The following is a 19,883-nucleotide window of genomic DNA, read 5'->3' as shown; positions in this document are numbered from 1 at the left end:
TGTTTTTGACGTTGTAGAGTCAGATGAAAAAGCAGCCACCTCACGTGTATATGGTGATTGGAAACGTGGTACATTTACCTCAAATAACATTTTGGGGACACTGGATATTGAATGCAGAGATGGACATTAGGGGTTTAATTTCATGATATGTCATGCTCAATTAATTGCAAGATGACAGGACCATGACTAAAGAGGACTCCCTCCTTGGAAAGGGAAATATGAGGAAAAAGTAAGCAGGTTAGGAAAATGAGAAAGACATAACGAGTTTTTCTGAATCATGCAAGGAACATGGACAATGTCCCCTCTTAAGGAGAGTCAGTTAAAGAAAAAACTTGAAAGCAATTAGCAGCTGAAAAGGAAGCTTTTGTTTCCATTAAGGACAGAGTCTCCTGATCTCCAAATCTCAGAATGGCAAGCTTGGAGAAATTTTAATAATTGTCTACTTGGAATACACCTCCCCCCTTTAAACTAGAAGTGCCTTATTGGTAAACATACCAGTAACCTTTCAAACAGGTGGTTTGGAATCCAAGTGATCCTTCCTTTGGGGGTATTTTGAGTTGGGGAGGTAGTTTCAACTTGAAGAGTTACTTCTGGAATAAACAAACCAGCATGTTCCATAGGTGGGTTCTGGGTCAGGCAGGACCTATAGAATCCTGTTTACCCCTTAATCAGTGTTAAAATAGACAAGGAAACAAAGTGCATCCTCCTCATATGCCAGAGGTGCCCCACGACTTAATCTGAAACACACACCTGGAGGCACCTGAACTTGTGCTCTGCCCAGGGAGCTGTGTTGAGGAGGGCAGGTGAAGGTAAAGAATAGGGGCCTTTCCGCTCAAAATCTGTGTAAGTGGAAACCTACTGAGGCCCCGGTCAAAGTGTCTGGGACTTTCTATTTAGAAGAGGTTCTGAGTGCCTCTCGCTCAGATTCTGGCTCGGTTTTGATCCCAGACTCTAAAACTGGAGCTGAGGATATAGGAAGAGGCAGTTCTCAAAATAGGATCAGAACTGAAGGCAAGAAAATCCAGCGGTTCTCCAAATATAAAACATCTCATTCCTTGAAAGAGCTTTGCTTTAATTAATGAACTTAAAACACTTTGCAGGAGTTTTCTGCTACAGAGTAACCGCTGCTAAGTGCAAGAAGTTCCCTGAGGGGCGGGGCGCGTCCCGTGTGCGCCCGGCTTGGCACTGGGCTTCCGCGGGCTGCAGGTGTCGCGCGTCCCCTGCTGGTGGCTGCCCTGCCCGAAACCGGGGCTCGGTCTAGGGAAGCGAAAGCGAAAGCGGCGGGCGCCGGGACGCCCCCGCTTGCAGAGTGCCGCTGGCAGACTGAAGGGGAAAACGAAGGAGAACCAGGACGAGCTGATTTCAGCGCTCGGTGCTCAGCACGGAGACGAAAGCCCCCCAGAGCTGCAGTCCCGAAGCCGCCGCGGGTGAGTTCGCACGGCCCAGAGCCGGGAGCGCTACCCGAAGCATCCCAACCCGCCACCCATTCGCCCCCACCCCCCGCCGCGCTCCCCCTCCCCCAGGCCCTTTGGCCTCCCGGAGAGTGCGAGGGAGCCGGGCGGGGACCGCGGGGTGGCTCTTCGGAACTCGGTGGCGGCAGCGGCGGGCTGGACGTAGGGCGGGTGTGTGTGGGGGGGGGAATCACGGTTTTTTTTTTTTTTTTCTTTTTTTCCTTCTTCTTCTTCTTTTTTTTTTTTTTAAAGGCTGAGGCTCCCTATGACGGGCAGAATGCCTTCTGTCATAAGCCGGCCGTAGTGATGGGCACCGGGGACCGAGGGGATAATTCAGGGTAGGGGTGGGTAAATTGAGAAGCTGACGGACGCGTTGAGCGGAGTCGGGGTGGTGAGCATAGGGCCAGGATTGGGACCCCATCTCCGTCATTCCTCTTCTCCCCCTAGATAAGACCATGCGGTTCTCTGACCTGAGACCCTGCGCCTTCCTGCTGCTGGCGGACTCGGCTCTCCTCTGGCTGCTTCAGGGGACACTGGGGGCTCTCCTTCCCCCGGGGCTTCCAGGCCTTTGGCTGGAGGGGACCCTGCGACTTGGAGGGCTCTGGTGGCTGCTAAAGGTGGGAGGACTCCTGGGATTGGTGGGAACACTGCTGCCCCCGCTCTGTCTGGGGACCCCCCTGTTTCTTTCCCTAAGGGCCCTGGTCCCAGGGGCCTTGAGTGCTCCCCCAGTCAGAGTGGCTTCAGCCCCCTGGAGCTGGCTGGTGGTGGGGTATGGGGCTGCGTGGCTAAGCTGGGCCATGTGGGCTCTGCTGAGCTCCCCAGGAGCCCAGGAGAGGAAGCAGGGCCAGGAGAACAACACAGACTTGATGTGGAGGCTGCTGAAGCTCTCCTGGCCAGACCTGCCCTATCTCGTTGCAGCCTTCTGCTTCCTTATTGTTGCCGTGTTGGGTGAGTCTGGAAGGGGGCATTGGGAATCGGAGGTGGGCAGAGGTCCTTGGTGCCAGCATCTTCATCTGTTCTCCTCCACGCCGCTTTCAGGTGAGACATTCATCCCTTACTATTCCGGTCATGTCATTGACATCCTGAGAGGTGATTTTGACCCTGATGCCTTTGCCAGCGCCATCTTTTTCATGTGTCTCTTCTCCATTGGCAGGTAGGTGATCCTTAATTGGGTTCATTTGCTAGCCTCACATCTTTACAGGGGCCCTCCATCTCCTGACTTTGTTTTCAGATACTTTAGTACATGAAGCATAAAATACTTAAACCAGAATATGTGTGAAAGTGTTTATTCACCATTCTGTTTCACACTCTCAGCCACTCTTTCGTTCATTCACCCTATTTACCCAACATTATGCTTCCAATCCATACTTGCTTCTCTTTGCTGAAGCCAGCTCCTCGGAAGCGACTCCCAGACCCATATTTCTACACTCATCTCTAGTCTTGTAGTTCACCTGACTTCTTGACATTGCCATTGGACAACCCACTGTCATCTCACACTCTACATACCCAGACCTTCATACGTATCATACTCCCTCCTGGTTTTCTTGGAAGTGGCTCCCTCTTTTATTCCCATGTACGAAACAAACAGGGTCCTAGGCTCCAAGCATCAGTATTGTTGATGCCTTCCTGATGTTCAGACACTAGCCCCACTGTTTCCTGCTTTCAAAGTGTTCCTCCTGTGGCTCTTTTCTGGCCATTCTCACAGCGATTGCTGGAGTTCAAACCCTCCTCATTTTATGTCTGACTATCCCAACAGCCTTCTAAACATGGAAACCATATTTTGTGAAATACTTGCTTCTATCTTTTTCATTTTTCCTTTAAGTTTTGTTATATAAATGGTTGGCCTAAGAGGAATTCTCAACTTCAGGGACAATAGATGTGAGGGAACAGCATGTCTCTGGGGCTCCAGAGAAGAGGAGGGCAAGGGAATTCATTGCTGCAGTTCCCAGAGTAAAGTAGGAAGGAGGACTTTGGCGTGGGCAGGGGGGCAAGAGACCAAGACGGAGGGGGAGGGTAGAGGAACAGCACTGAAGAAGGTGGGCTCTGGGTCAGGCAGGACCACAAGCTATTTCTCTTGACATGTCTTCGTTTCTATTATGGTCTTCCCTATGTCTAGCATGGAGTGAGCGCCATAGATACTCGTGAATTTGTATATGTTACGATTTTGTTCCCACATCTAGCTCTCCCTGTCCTGTTTTTCCTGCCTCTGTTTGTTCCTGCCCCTCCCCTTGTCTCCCTCTCTCTCTCTGCTTCTCTTCTGCTTCTCATGGTGCACTTTCTCCAACCTTGTATTTATTTTCATTCTGTGATTTCTCCTTTGCTTCTCTCACTCGTTCCCTCCCTCTGTGCACCTGTGTCCCCTTCATGCCCGTTCCCACAGCTCACTGTGTGCCGGCTGCCGTGGGAGCTGCTTCACCTTCACCATGTCCAGGGTCAACGTGCGGGTCCGGCAGCTGCTTTTCTCCTCCCTTCTGCGCCAGGACCTCAGTTTCTTCCAGGATACTAAGACAGGTGGGGCCTGGAGTCCAGGTCTGGGATTCCCCTGGACCTTTCTTGCCTCTTAGTTACCCTCCAGCCCATAAACAGCCTCTCTTCCCACCTGCACCCATGGTGCCAGGGCGAGGAGCTGCTGAGCTCTCTTTTGGGATGGGGTAGTGAGGTCGCTTCCACTGGTCTCTGCAAGTGAGGGGGTGTGTTTAGAAGAGGGGGCTGTGTCAGTGGGGACAGTCGGTGGGGGCAGTCTCTGGGTGTTCTGCTTTACACATGATTTCCTCACTGGCTCTGTCCTCCCCAGGGGAGCTGAATTCGAGACTGAACTCAGATACCAAATTGATGAGCTGCTGGCTTGCTCTGAACGCCAACGTGCTCTTGCGAAGCCTGGTCAAAGTGGTGGGGCTGTATGGCTTCATGCTCAGCCTGTCCCCCCGGCTGGCCCTTCTCTCTTTGCTCAAGGTGCCTCTGGCAATAACAGCTCAAAAAGTGTACGATGTCCGCCATCAGGTACGTGGGGATGTTAGGGAATCCCCAGGGCAGAAGAAGCTCTTCCAGAGGTCTTCTCTTCTCAGCCTCCAGAGCAGTAGTTCTGACAGGCTTGAGAAGGGTCCTAGGCCCTGGGATTTTATGTAAGAGAGAGAGAGTGTGTGTGTGTGTGTGTGTGTGAGAGAGAGAGAGAGAGAGAGAGAGAGAGGAGAGTGGGAGAAGAAGAGGGAGCATTTTTCTGGAAACAAGATAACCTCCTACTAGATTCTCAAAGGAGTCTGGTCGTGCCTTCCCCACAAAAAGATTAAAAATGCTGTTTTGGAAGATTTTAAGCAGAGTTTTCCCCTTTCTAATCAGGGGAAATCAATTTGGGTCGAGTGCAGAGAAAGTAGAAAAGTGCAGTCAGGAAGTCCTGAGTCTGAGTATCAGCTCTCCTTTCTCTCTTTTTAGAAAAGTGATGGTAAAGTTTACATAACATAAAATTGACCATTTTTACTATTTTTTTATTGTGCCATTCAGCGGCATTAAGTACACTCACATTGTTGTGCAAGGTTCACCACCATCCATCTCCAGCAACTGTCTCCATCTTCCCAAGCTGAAACTTGGTACCTATTAAACAATAACTCCCCACTTCCCCTCCTCCCAGCCCTTGGCAATGACAGGTCTATTTCCTGTCTCCATGAATCTGATTACTCTAGGTATCTCATGTAAGTGGGATCATGCAGTATTTGTCTTTTTGTGTTTGGCTTATTTCACCTAGTGTACTGTCCTCCAGGTTCATCCCTATTGTAGCACGTGTCAGAATTCTCTTCCTTTTTAAAACTAATACGCCATTGATGCGTAGACCGCTTTTTGTTAATCCATTCATCTCTTTCCGGAGGCTTGGGTTGCTTCCACCTTTTGGCTATTGTGCCATGCTGCTGTAAACATGGGTGTACAAATATTTGTTCGAGTCTCTGCTTTCAGTTCTTTTGGGGATATACCCAGACCAAGAATTGCTGGATGTTATGGTAATTCTGTTTTTAATATTTGGAAGACCCACCACCACAATGGTTTTCACAGCGCCCGCACCTTTTGACATTCCCCTTGGCAATACACAAGGGTTTCGATTTCTCCCTTTCTTCTCCAGCACTTATCTTCTGTTTGTTTCTTTATTACAGTCCCCCGTACTTACTTAGCTTACAACTCAAAGTTTCTACCTTTTGACTGCTTTCCTCCAGTCCATTCCCCACCCCTTCCTCTGGTCTCTGTTAACTATAAATCTGATCTCTCTCTCTCTCATTCTCTCTCTCTCTCTCTTTTTTTTTTTTGAAGAATTTATTTATTTATTTGACAGAGAGAGATCACAAATAGAGAGGCAGGCAGAAAGAGAGAGAGAGAGAGAGAGAGAGAGAGGAGGAAGCAGGTTCTCTGCCAAGCAGAGAGCCTGATGCAGGACTCCATCCCAGGACCCTGAGATCATGACCTGAGCCGAAGGCAGAGATGCCCTGATCTCTTTTTCTATGAAATTTTTGTTTGTTTGTTTGTTTAGATGACACATATAAATGAGATCACACAGTATTCCTCTTTTTCTCTGGCTGATTTCACTTAGCATAATGCCCTCAGGTTCTATCCATGCTGTTGCAAATGGCAGGATTTCCTTCTCTTTTATGGCTGAGTAAAATTCTGCTGTATATGAATATGCAGCGCTTTTTAAAAAATAGCAGCCATCCTAATTTTCATGAAGTGATAGCCCACTGTGGTTTTGATTTGCATTTCCCTAGTGACTAGTGGTGTTGGACATCTTTTCATGGGCTTGTTGGCCATATCTATATCTTTTTTGGAGAAATGTCTTTTTAAGTTCTTTGCTTATTTTTTTAATTGTGTTGTGTTTTACTTGTTGAGTTGTAGGACTTCTTTCACTATTCTGGATATTAGCCCCTTATCAGATACATGATTTGGAAATGTTTTCTCCCACAAAAGTTTTAAATTTTGATGAAGACCAGTTTTTTTTTGTTGTTGTTGTTGGCTGTACTTTGTGTTATTCCAAGAAATCATCACCAAATCTAGTGTCATGAAGCTTTGCCCTGAAGTTTTCTTCTGAGAGTTTTATGGTTTTAGCTCTGGTTTAGGTTTTTATCCGTTTTGAGTTACATCCCCACCTTTTGTTAACTAGCAGTGGCTCTTTAGGGAAATGATCTCTTCTGGTTTCATTCAGATGCTGCAGGTGGTATGAATTCCCTTAAATGAAGGAGCAAATGAGGAGCCTGTATTCCCTAGTTCTTTTGGAAAGAAATGTAAGGAAGAGGGGAAAAGGACAGTTAGATATTTTTATTTATTTTTAAAGATTTTATTTATTTAATTGACAGAGAGAGAGATCACAAGTAGGCAGAGAGGCAGGCAGAGAGAGATAGGAGGAAGCAGGCTCCCTGCTGAGAAGAGAGCCCGATGCGATGCGGGGCTCCATCCCAAGACCCTGAGATCATGACTGGAGCTGAAGGCAGAGGCTTTAACCCACTGAGCCCCTTAGGTAGCTTGGGGGAGGTCTCTTGTCTTCTGTCCCATCAGCCCCTTATATCCCCCCCCCCTCCGCCCACTTTTGCAGGCACTGCTTCTGGACATCCAAAATGCTCTGGCGAAAGCAGGACAGGTGGTGCGGGAGGCTGTTGGAGGGCTGCAGACGGTGCGGAGTTTTGGAGCTGAGGCGCAGGAAATCCATCTCTATAAGGAGACCCTGGAACGGTGCCGGCAGCTGTGGTGGCGACGAGACCTGGAACGTGCCCTCTACCTACTCTTTCGGAGGGTGAGGAGGTTGTGTGGCTGGGGGTAGGAGCCAGAGAGGGACAGGGAAGGCAGTGGGGTTCCCGCTGCTCTGTGTGGTGGACTCTTTTTCAGGGCTTTCTTCTTTCCCTGCAGACGGTGCACTTGGGAATGCAGGTACTGATGCTGAACTGTGGGGTGCAGCAGATCCTGGCTGGGGACCTCACTCAAGGCGGGCTGCTCTCCTTCCTGTTGTATGAGGAGGACATGGGCCATTATGTGCAAGTGAGTCAGGAGCCTGGACATACTCTCACCAACCCCCACCCCCTTCCCCAGTTTTCTCTATGGCCTCTGGGCCTGGGCCTTTGTTTGAGCTCCTTAAAAATACAAACCAAACCAACCCCCAGCTCATTATATTATGGAGAACTTCAAATTTATGCCCCCCAAAAAGGGATGAACTATAATGAACCTGCATGTACGCATCACCTGCTTTAAAATTACCAACTCATGGCCATTCTGTTTCAACTCTACCTCCACCCATATTATTTTGAAACAAATTCAAGATATAGTTTTATCTGTAAATGCCTCAGGGCATATCTCTAAAACATAAATATTTAAAAAAATATAACCAGGAAACACATTACACCAAAAAAGTGTAACAGTAGTTCCTAAAATTTATCAAATACAGGGGTTATATTTCCACTTGTCTCATCCATGTAACATATGTGTCTATATTACATTTATCTCTCTCATGTATGTCATGTATATCAGCCATTAATGCTCAATGCCTAGATCCATTAAAATCATTAGGGCTTGCAAGACGGTGACACTCTACCATTCCTCCACTTAATAGCTGGAATACATCTATCCAGGGAGACTTACCCTGGTCCACTCTTTGATAACCCAGTGGTACAATTTGAGTAGGAAGGGCAGAATAGCATTTGGGTCTTTTCCTAGATTTACCAGTTTTCAAAAATAGCTACTTCACCTTGGTGGTTATTTTATAATTTTCCTACATATTTGTGAAACATCTTTTATGTATGAAGAGCTGTGCTAGGCACTCTGGTGGCTAGAGTGGCAGAGATGAGGTGGGCATAGTGCCTGCTTTTAAGGAGCTCCCTGTCCAGTTAAGGCAAAACAGAATGGTGCACAAGTAATACGGAGCGGGAACTGGAGGGTATGGGGAAGAGAATTAGCGCTGAACCCGAGTACGGACCTCTCTGTCCTTTACGTTGCAGATTGGTTCGCTGGGGCCTTGGGTTGCCTTTAAATTCCATCTGAATTGCACATTTAGGGGGAGGGAAGCCTTTTCGGATGAGGGGAGGTATCCCCTCCGAGTACGCAGGAGCCCATCTCCCGAGTACGAACACTGCTACCAAGCCTGACCTGGACAGAGTGTGGCAGGGGAGCGTGCGAGGAGCTGGGGAGCTGGTTTCTGGTGAAGCTGCATTTGGGGAACTGACCCCTCCGTTCCTGTTTTCCAGACCCTGGTTTACATGTGCGGCGATATGCTCAGCAACGTCGGGGCTGCGGAGAAGGTGTTTCAGTACCTGGATCGGAAGCCAAAGCTGCCTCCGCCGGGGACGCTGGCCCCTCCCACTCTGCGGGGGCTGGTGGAATTCCAAGACGTCTCTTTTGCGTATCCCAACCGCCCCGACCAACCTGTGCTCAAGGTGCCTGAGAGGGGCTGCAAGGAGGGAACCCGGACCACGGCTCCCAGGCGGCACGGCCTGTAGTAGATCCTTTGTCTCTGAGAGGTTGATCCCCCCCCCCCCCCCGACAGAACCAGAAGGCGACGTCCGTGGGGCAAGCCTCTGACTGTTTCTCGGCTTTTCTAGGGGCTGACGTTCACTCTACGCCCTGGTCAGATGACGGCTCTGGTGGGGCCCAATGGGTCCGGGAAGAGCACAGTGGCTGCCTTGCTGCAGAATTTGTACCAGCCCACTGGGGGACGGCTGCTGCTGGATGGGAAGCCCATCTCCGAGTACGAACACTGCTACCTGCATCGACAGGTGGGTGGTGGTGGTCAGAGGGGGTGCGGTGAGGAGGAACAGGAGATAGGAGGGAAGAAGCATGTGCGGAGAGCATGGGAGATCCGTGGGAAGAAACATGGAGCACATTCTAAGGGAGCTGGACCAGGAGGAAAAGAGGATCCTTGCCCCGGGGGCTTAACACACCCTCCGTCCCCTGTTCCCATCCCCTCTGCGCAGGTGACTTCGGTGGGGCAGGAGCCTGTGCTCTTCTCGGGTTCTGTGAGGGACAACATTGCTTACGGGCTGAAGAGCTGCAGTGATGAGAAGGTGATGGCAGCTGCCCAGGCAGCTAATGCCCATGGCTTCATACAGGAGTTGGAGCACGGACTGAGTACAGGTACCTTCCTTCAGAAGAGGAGCTGGAGCTGCTTCCTGGGGGTATGGGTTGTGTCTGCTATTTCTTTGCCCGGTGCTTGGCTCCCACTTTCCTGCCTTCCCTGGCACTGGGAGTTTTCTAGTTGCGGGTCCCGGTTGGGAGACAGTCCCCCGGGGTAGTAGTGCTCCCTCTCTTGGGCCAGCCAAGAGAGGTGTCCAACAGGTGTCCACCCCTGCCCTCCTGACATAGGCTGGTGGAAAGACCAGCTGTGTGCTCGTCCCTGCTCATGGGGAGGACGCTGTCGTGGCCACTTGTGTCTGAGAAAAGGTATTTCTCGGATTCCTCAGATGTAGGGGAGAAAGGGAAGCAGCTGGCTGCGGGACAGAGGCAGTGTCTGGCCATTGCCCGGGCCCTTGTGCGGAACCCACGAGTCCTCATCCTGGATGAAGCCACCAGTGCTCTGGACGTCCAGTGTGAGCAGGCTGTGAGTCCTGGGGCGGCAGGCAGTGGGACCTGAGGCTCATGATTGAAGGACCAGTGTATGCAGAATTGGGCAGAGGAAGACAAATGGCCCACTAGTGGAAGACTATCTATGCTTTCGCGGGGGGTGGAGAGTGGAATGGAGAGTATGGGGTGTGGGAACAGCCCCTCCTTTTCCCCAGTTCCCTTTACAGTGGGACAGCTGAGAGAGAAGGGCAGTGCAGACTTTGTCGTCTTTCTCATCGTTCACGTCTTCTTTACCCTGTGCCACAAGAGATACTGCCCAGTTGCGATATGATGCCCATCCTGTTCTTATTTTTCTTTATTATTTTTTAAAAAGATTTTATTTATTTGAGAGAGAGAGTGAGAGCAAGTGAAAGAGCTCAAGCAGGGTGGGCAGCAGAGGGAGGGGGGGAAGCAGGCCCCCTGACAGGGCTTGGTCCCAGGACCCTGGGATTATAACCTGAGCCTCAGATAGACCCTTAACCCACTGAGCCACCCAGGCCCTTCTTCTTACCCTCTGAGGCATTATGATCCTCCCCCTTCAGCTGCAGGACTGGAAATCCCACGGGGTCCGAACAGTGCTGGTGATTGCTCACAGGCTGCAGACGGTGCAGAGTGCGGACCAGGTCCTGGTGCTCAGGCAGGGTGAGCTGCGGGAGCACTCAGAGCTCATGGAGGGCCAGGACCTCTATTCCCGCCTGGTGCAGCAGCTCCTGGAGGACTGAGAGCCCGGGGACACGGGACCCTTCCAGTAGTCATCTCCATGATCCAGAGTAGCTCATGCTGGGAGTTTCCCTGGGCTTGTGCTGCTGGGTAGTTGTTGCTAGAGCTATTGGCATGGTGGAAGTTTGGACCATGTGTGCTGACCGGGGGTGGGAGAAAGGGGGGTGCTGTCTGTTTCCAAGATCCTCATTTCCCTGCTGCTGAGTATTGGGGCATAATACATCTATTTAAAGTACATTTTCCTTATTATGTAAATAGCACGTATACATAGAGAAAAGTAAAACTAACCCTTGTTTCACCATAGGTGACCATAGCTACTGTTCTGCTAGCTACCTGTGTCTTAATCTGTTCTTCGAGATAAATGTTAGCCAGTATGATGTAAATATTCATGAGGTTGCCTTTCTGTGTCTTTCCCCTTTCACACTGATATCTGATATCTGATAACTGATATTTTAGGGGAAGCTAGGATGTGGAGGGGTAGAACACTGTTTCCTAATTAACAGTGTTAATAAAACACTGGTAATAACTACCATTTATAGAGTTTTAATATGATAGGAAGTATGCTAAATGTTTTTCAGGCATTATCATATTTAGTCCTTTTCCTTAAGCCTATGTGGTTGGTATTATTATCCCCATCTTACAGGTGAGGAAACTGAGTCTCAAAGAAGTTAAATAACTTTCCCAAGGTTACACAGGGGTGGAGTTGGAGTTGAATCCAAGCCTGACCCCTGAGTCCACAACCTCAACCAGTAAATTATATGATGTCGTGTGTTCATAATCTTGAATTCATACTCAGATTCAGTAAAGAGCTCTGAATTTTCTGCCTTCTCTCTAGTCCCGTGGTTATTATAACTTTCATTTAGTCTTAGATGATCTCATCACCAAAGAGGTTTCCCCATCATTGGCTCAGCTCTTCCAGCTGTTCTTTGTGAAGTCATTTTTCTTTTGCAGACACATAAGATGACGTAACTTCCGTAAAGTCCTTCAAGCTCTTCCCTCCTTTCTGCTCAGATCTTCCTCACAGCATGCGAGGTTGTGCAGCTCATTTGCAGCACCCTTCCCTGCTGCATTAAGCTCCCACCGCAAACTTCCTGCCCTCCTCATGCCTGTGCGCCTTTGCATATGGTGTGTTCTTGCTGCTTCCTGAACCACCCTTTATGATTTACCCCAGTCCTTCAAGACTTAACTCGGGTCAGGTCTTCCATTCTGAGCTCAGTCGGAGAAAGTGTCCTTTGCATGTGCTTCTGTTGCCCCAGAGCTTAGCTCTTTCACAGCCTGTAATAAACTCCCCATCCCCTCACCCTTCTGTTCTCCCATTAGACCACGAGTTCCTGGGTGGGGGAAGGCCATATATTTTACTAAGTTTTATATTGACTACCTGACACAGGGCTCGATTCATAGCAGACAATAAGCAAATGTCTGTTGCACAAATGAATAAATCTTCTCTGTCCTCCCTCCACATGCCAACCACTGAAAATTCAGAGCTGTGTGCATTACTGCCTTTTGGGAGGGACTTACCTTTGAAGGTTCCTATTCTAGGAAAGAGAAACTTTCACGTTCCCAGAAACACCAGGTGCTTTCCAGCTCTAGCAATGAGCTACCCGGAACTTTTGCAGTTTTGGTTTCTTTTTTTCATCCTGGTAACTGTTGGGAATGGGCAAAGTGAGAGAAAGGAGCTTTCTTATGCAGGTAAGCCTTCGCTTCATTCTGGTGTTAGTGTCTCAAATACCACTGAACTTAAATACCCATGTGGAGAGAGACAATTCTGGCCCAATTTCTTTCCCTCTTAACCAAACGTCCTTCCTCTGTTTATAAAATGGGAATAATCATTCCTGTATGTCCCAACCTTAGGGAAATTATTGCCCTCAAGGAGGAAGATGATCTGTTAAAATTCTTTGATAGCTTCAGTGTAATGACAATAGCCTCAATATAATGACACCTAATAGTTTAAGCCTGCAAGGTATCTTAAAAATAATAAAGCAGTCAAATCTTTATAGAAAGGGGAACTGGCCTGAAACTGCAGAGCTACTCAGTGATTGAGCTGGGAAGAAAACTCAGGGATTCAGATGGGCATTAGAAAGATGCAGCAGACCTCAGGATCTTAGGGTGTCTGTAAAGTTGGTTATCTGAGGGAAACTCCCAAGTAGACCTTATGTCAGGGACACATTCTGGAAATGTTCCCTGGAGGTCAAAGTGTGGAACTTTGGCAAAAGCCTACAAGTGTGGTTTGTTTGGTAATCACAGATATGAGTAATTCTAGTCTGTTCCTGAGTTCTAGTTCTTTTCATTCACCCCGCCTCCCCCCAACACCATTTGATCTGCCTGCCCCATAACCTCCTCTTCTTGTCACTTACCTTCGGCATCTTTCCCATTCAGTCATATTTTACTCTTTCCAAAGGATGGTATGAATGGAGAGGGGAAACCTTAGGAAACTCTCATAGATTTCTCTGGAGCCCACAGACAACCCATCTGCTTTGCCCAGTGTGGAAATGGCATTGAATTTCAAGTCCTTTTTTCCCCAGCCATGTAGGGTAGCCCCTTTGCCGTTCTCATGGCAGTTGTGATTCAAGAGGAGACTCAGTGCAGTTGTCAGAATTTTGGAGAAAGGAGTAGGAAGTAAGGAAAACAAAGATCTTCCTGGTTTTTGGTGCTGAGTGAGCCAAAAAAGCACCCATCTGATTGAATCTGATGCCCATTTAGTAATCGTAGGAAATACTGGGTTTTGAACCTAGAGTTTTATGGACTTATGAATTATCACAATTCATGTAATTGCCATTACAATAACAATAATCATTCGAGTGCTGTGCTAAGTGCCTCATGTATATCTTTGTACTTTTTCCTCAAGATAATCCTAGGTGCAGGTGTTACTATATCAGTTCTAAGAATGAGAAAATGGAGGTTTAGGCACATTGTCTGGCTCACAAAGCTTGGAAAAGGTGGACTCTGCCCAGCTTTACTACAAAACTCAAAAGAGTTGCCTATACTCCTTCTATCTGCTTACCTTCCTACTAGTCTCTTTAAAAATATATTTATGTGAATAGGAAATATATTAATGGGGTTTAAAATTGAAGAGCCCCAACGAGGTATGTAGAGGAAACCCTCACTCCCATCCTTCCCACGGTTTACTAAGACCCCTTGCACACACAGTCCATGTTCCAAGCTTTATATTTATCTCCTAGGGAAATTTCATGTAAATTTAAGCAAATTTGTGAATATGTTCTTGTGCCCTAGTTTTACAAATAGGTCCTTAGATGCACTGTTTTGAACTTTATTTTTTTATACTTAGAAATATACGACTATATAGCATTCTATTTTATGGAAGTACTGTATTTCATTTAACTTGTCTTCTCCTACTGATGGGTAGCTAGGTTACTTGAAGTCTCTAGCTAGTATAAGTAATGCTTTGTGTAGACATTATAATACACGTATGCAAGAATACCCATAGGGTAAAATTCTAAATGGGGAGCTGCTGAGTCCAAGTGTATGTATATATATTACTAATATTGATATATGTTGCAGAATTGCCCTCATAAAGGTATTCATGCACAGTTCCATCAGTACTATATAAATTTATCTGTTTCCCCACATTCTCATCAACATGGAGTGCTGTTAAATTAGCTTTTTAGGTTTTATCAATCTTATCAATAAAAAGTGACATCATATGGTAGTTGTCATTTGTTTTTCTTTTATTACCACTTACATAAGCATACTAAATTGAGCAAGAAAAATTGGGACACAGGAAACAAAAATGACACATACAACAATAAAAACAAAATATCTGTCTATAATATTGGTAAATCAGAATGAGGAATGAAGAATAACTATAAAAATCACGAACAGATATGACTATGAAATTTAAGAACACGATAGAACAATCACAACATGAGAATGAGGCAGATAAAGGAAAACATTCCAAAGCCTTTGTTTTATTGGAAGGGGGTAGAGTTTAACTTCAGATATTGCCAGTTTAAAACTATCTTAAAAATGTAAGGGTAAAAATAGAGTTACTCTATGACCCAGCAATTGCACGACTAGATATTTACCCCAAAAGATAGAAATACAGTGATCCGAAGGGGCACCTGCACCCCAGTGTTTATAGCAGCAATGCCCACAATAGCCAACCTATGGAAAAAGCCCAGATGTCCATTGACAGATGAATGGATAAAGAAGATGTGGTATATATAGACAATAGAATATTCCTCAACCATCAAAAAAAAAATGAATTGTTGCCATTTGCAATGATGTGGTTGGAACTAGAGGGCATTATGCTGAGCGAAATTAGTCAATAAGAGAAAGAAAAATACCATAAGATTTTACTCATGTGAAATTGAAGAAACAAAACAGATGACCACAGGGGAGGGGAAGGAAAATAAGATGAAACAGAGAGGGAGGCAAATCATAAGAGACTCTTAATTATAGGAAATAAACTGAAGGTTGCTGGAGGGATGTGGGTGGGGGCGATGGTAATTGGGAGGTGGGCATTAAGGAGGCCACTTGATGTGATGAGTGTTGGGTGTTATATGTTATATGCAATTGATGAATCACTGAATTCTACCTCTGAAACAAATAAGGTAGGATATGTTAATTAAATTGAATTTAAATTAAAAAATTTAAAAAGTATAGAGGTAACTCTTAACTAGTTAGAATTTAAAATTCTTAAGTCAATAAGAGGAAGTTAGAGAATACATTAAAAATGTACTCAATTTGGGCGCCTGGGTGGCTCAGTGGGTTAAGCCTCTGCCTTGGACTCAGGTCATGATCTCAGAGTCCTAGGATCTGAAGTCAACTCTGCTCAGCAGGGAGCCTGCTTCCCCTCTCTCTCTGCCTGCCTCTCTGCCTACTTGTGACCTCTCTCTCTGTGTCCAATAAATAAATAAAAAAAACCTTTTAAAAAATGTACTCAATTGACAAACCATAAGAGACTCTTAATCTCACAAAACAAACTGAGGGTTGCCAGGGGGTGGGGAGTAGGGAGAGGGTGGTGGGGTTATGGATATTGGGGAGGGTATGTGCTGTGGTGAGTGCTGTGAAGTGTGTAAACCTGGCGATTCACAGACCTGTATCTCTGGGGCTAATAATACATTATTTGTTAAGAAAAAAATTAAAAAAAAAGTACTCAATTTACTATAAGCGATGAAAGAAGAAAAAAGTGAAGCAAAGAAACAATGTAACAAAATAGAAAACACAATAATAGTAGAAACTAATTCAGATAATTTAGTAATCCCAATAAATGTAAATAACTTAAGTTTGAAGCTAAAAGAGGTTTTCAGGTTGGATTAACGATACAGCTGTGCCACCCGTATGTGTGGGGGATAGGTTTCAAGACCCCCCCAGTGGATGCGTGAAACCACAGATAATAATTGAATTCCGTGTATACTTTGCTTTTCTCTCTCTCTATATAGCTATAATAAGGTTTAATTTATAAATTAGACACAGAAAGAGACTAAGAACAGTAACTGATAATAAAATAGAACAAATATAACAATATACTGTAATGAAAGTCATGTACTGTTCTCTCTCAAAATACTTATTGTACTATGCTCACCCTTCTTACGGTGATGTGAGATGATAAAATGAGTGTATGATGAGATGAGGTGAGGCAAGTGATGTAGGCATTGTGACCTAGCATTAGACTAGGTCTAATTGACCTTCTGACCTGTTGTCAGAAGGAGGATCATTGGCTTGTGGTTGGCAGTTGACCATGTGTCACTGAAACTGCAGAAAATGAAGCCGTGGGTAAGGCGCTCACAAAATCCAGTTACATGCTCTTCACATTAATCACAAAGAAAACCTAAAAATATGAAAAGGTTAAAATCAAGACGTGCAATAGGATATACAAAACTGACACTAACAGAAGACAATGTTTGTAGTTACTTTGATACCTAAAAATATAGTCAAAGGCCAAAGGCATTAGCAGAAACAAAGACAACCATTGAATAATGGCAACAAGAAGAACATTGTACTAAAACAGACTCAGTCTACACCTAGCAAAAAATACCACAAAATATGTAGGAAAGTATAGGTAGAATTAGAAGAAGAAATTGACAAACAGAAACATTTTTCTCAACAATTGTAGGTTGAGTAGAAAAATGAGTAAGGATACAGAATAAGCTTATTGATGGCCTTGTCTGTAATATCTGGGAGTCTAAAGCTACCTCACAAAATGGATAAACCAAGTATTCATATTTATAACATATTAAGAGTACAAAGGTAAGTACAAGGAAAAGGGAAGAGGAGAGGAGAGGATGTAGGTTAAACGCACTTTTATGATGTTCATAACTAGTAGAAACTATCTAAGAAAGACGGAGCTAGTTGTATTATATAAGAATAACATTATCAGGACAATCCTCAAATATACACCTTTTAAAATATCTGAAAAACTGCAATTTAGAAAATACGAGACACAAAGATTTTCTAAAAGAATTACTCATATAAGCAGCATATTTAACAGAAAATAATTTCACCTACAAATCACAAATTACACTGAATCTATTTGCTATATAAATTTTAAGTGGGCTTAACTGATATATAAAATAAATAGTTTTAGATTAGATTGAAAGAAAAACTGCTGTTTGTAATATGCAAAAACCACACCTAAAATAGAGTGACTCAGGTCCATTCATTTATTCAAAAAATAAAATAATGGCAAAGGCACAGCAAACAAAAAGGAAGCAGAGGTCACAACACTATTATTAAAAAGATGAAATTCAAATGGAAAAAAAATTGAGTGAGGCAAGAAGGCACTTTATAATGTAAAGTGTAAAATTCACAATGGATACATAAGATGTGCATTTAAGTTCTAGATATCACATAAACAACTCTCATAAAGCTGAAGTTAAGGGAGACACAAGGAAAATATTCAGAAATATACTAGTATTAGATGACTTTAATTTACATTTCTCAGTGGACAAAAATAAGTATGATCACAGAAGATAGTCCAACTGAATAAAATTAGATCTGATGTATCTATATTAAATTTTCTTCATTAAAATTAGAGAATACATATTTTCACATTCCAGCAAAACATTAATGAAAATGGGCTACATATTATGGTGCAAAAACCCTCAGTAAGTTCCGAAAAGTAGAAATGATATGGATAGTATTCTCTGACCATAATGGAACAAGCTGGATCATAATAAAAAAATCAGAAAAGATAAATGCTTCTCCACATAGAAACTTAAAGAAACTGTCTCTTTCTTTATCAGAGAGAAAAACAAATGCAAACAATTTCTAGAAAAATGATAATTAAAAGTCACATATCAAAAGTCTTGGGATATAGCTCAGGCAGTACTCAGCAGAGAATTCAAGGCCCTCACTGCTTGAATCAATTAAAGGAAAGAACAAAACCAAGCTAATTAAGTGAAAAGAACAGCACAACCAGTCACATGAAAACAGGAGCAGATAATAAAAATAAATGCAAAAAAATAAAAATAAAAATAAATGCAGAAACTGAAGAGTCAGAAATAGAAAAATAGAATAAATTCAAAATTAAAAAATTTCAATAAAATAAATAAGCCACTGACAAACTGAATCAAGAAAAAAGTAGAGAAAATAAGAAATGAAAAGACAAAATTAATACAGGAACAGGAAAATCTTAAGAAATTTGTTTGTTCAATTTTATAAAAATAAGCTTGAAAATTTGGATTGAATGAATAATTCTCTTGAAAAATATACCAAAAGCAATGCCTTTAGAGGTAGAATATTTGTATAGAATAATTTCCAATGAAGGAGCAGGAAAAATTGTAAAACAGTTACCCCAATAAAAGCTCCAGGTTGAGATATTCAGGGCAGTGTAATAAAGTCTTCAAAGAAAAAGAAAAAAATAATTCTAATCCTAATTAAATGGTTCAGCAGCAGCAGATATGCTCTTTTAGTGAAGTGAATATAGTATCAAAGTTAAACTATGACATGAAAATAAAAACTTTAGATGAATTTACTTATTAATACTGATGCAGGGGTGCCTGGGTGGCTCAGTGGGTTAGAGTCTCTGCCTTCGGCTCAGGTCATGATCTCAGGGTCTTGGGATCGGCCCCATGTCAGGCTCTCTGCTCAGCGGGGAGCCTGCTTCCCCCCTCTCTCTCTGCTTGTCTCTCTGCCTACTCGTGATCTCTCTCTCTGTGTCAAATAAATATATAATATCTTAAAAAAATACCGATGCAAAAATCCTTAAAAATATTTACAATATTTTGTTTACAACAGAATTTACCATGAATTGAAAAAACAAACAAACAAATAGGATAGGTTTGGGTTTGTTCTAGACAGCCTTTTTAAAGCTCATAATATGATAGTTTCTGTGGGTCTTTCTTAAGAATAATGAGTTGAAATAAACAAATTAGTAGAAGAAAACACCACCAACATTTGCTTTTCCAGGATGATGTGATGGACAAAACCATCCTAGGAGAAAGGTGTCACATAATAAGCATGAATCAATGTGTTGCATGGATCCACCCTGCGAGCCATCATGTCAAAGAAGTGATAGCTGATTAGAGCCCAGACCTTTGGTTCCTCATTCCCACATGGATTCTCACTAAGATCACGTTTGCTTCCGACACTCCCCACATTCTACTGATTTCTGTTGTTTCTCATATTCTTTCCTTCTTACCTTTTCCCTCATGTATCACCAGGGAAGGAGGATTAGCAAGTATTTTGAGCTGGCAAAATTCTTAGTTAGCTTAGTATAATTTCTTCAGCTGAACTGTGTCTCAACACAGTGTTCCTTAAAAATCTGTATTAATTTTCTCTGTTGAAGAAGATTTTATTTATTAATTTGAGAGGGAGAGCAAGGGGGAGGAGCAGAAAGAGAGGGACAAACAGACTCTGCACTGAGCATGGAGGAGCCCCATGCGGGGTTTGATCCCATGATGCTGAGATCATGACCTGAACTGAAATCAAGAGTCAGATGCTCAACCAACTGAGCCACCCAGACACCCCATTTTCTTTCCCATCCTCCTTCCCTCCCTCCCTTCCTTCCTCCTTTTTCTTTTTAAAAATGTTTTTATTTTATTTTTAAATAGGCTCCACACCCCACATTGGGCTCAAACTCATGACCCCAAGACCAAAAGTCTTATGCTGTACTGACTGAGCCAGCGAGGCACTTCTATGTTTTCATTTTCTGTTCAGTAACTCAGAATATTTTTCTGATGTCTCCAAGGCAGTTTA

At 44.3% G+C, this 19,883-nt stretch overlaps 1 protein-coding gene across 1 annotated transcript; it reads left to right on the top strand.

Moving 5' to 3' along the window:
- Window positions 1-1,272: 1,272 nt before the first annotated feature.
- On the top strand, window positions 1,273-14,386 carry LOC101673454 (antigen peptide transporter 2). The gene is made up of 12 exons (XM_045081434.1): window positions 1,273-1,427; window positions 1,899-2,399; window positions 2,490-2,604; window positions 3,832-3,962; window positions 4,246-4,451; window positions 7,015-7,212; window positions 7,326-7,454; window positions 8,654-8,842; window positions 9,008-9,181; window positions 9,380-9,539; window positions 9,866-10,002; window positions 10,547-14,386. The coding sequence occupies exons 2-12, from the start codon at window positions 1,907-1,909 to the stop codon at window positions 10,724-10,726; spliced, it is 2,112 nt and encodes a 703-aa protein (XP_044937369.1). The 5' UTR covers window positions 1,273-1,427; window positions 1,899-1,906; the 3' UTR covers window positions 10,727-14,386.
- Window positions 14,387-19,883: the final 5,497 nt, after the last annotated feature.

The sequence above is a fragment of the Mustela putorius genome, unplaced genomic scaffold (genome assembly GCF_011764305.1).
Source record: "Mustela putorius furo isolate JIRA1106 unplaced genomic scaffold, ASM1176430v1.1 tig00000567_pilon_pilon_pilon, whole genome shotgun sequence".
In the NCBI taxonomy this organism is placed as follows: Eukaryota; Metazoa; Chordata; class Mammalia; order Carnivora; family Mustelidae; genus Mustela; species Mustela putorius.
Note: the sequence above shows the minus strand (reverse complement) of the source record. Positions and strands in the feature narration are given on the sequence as shown.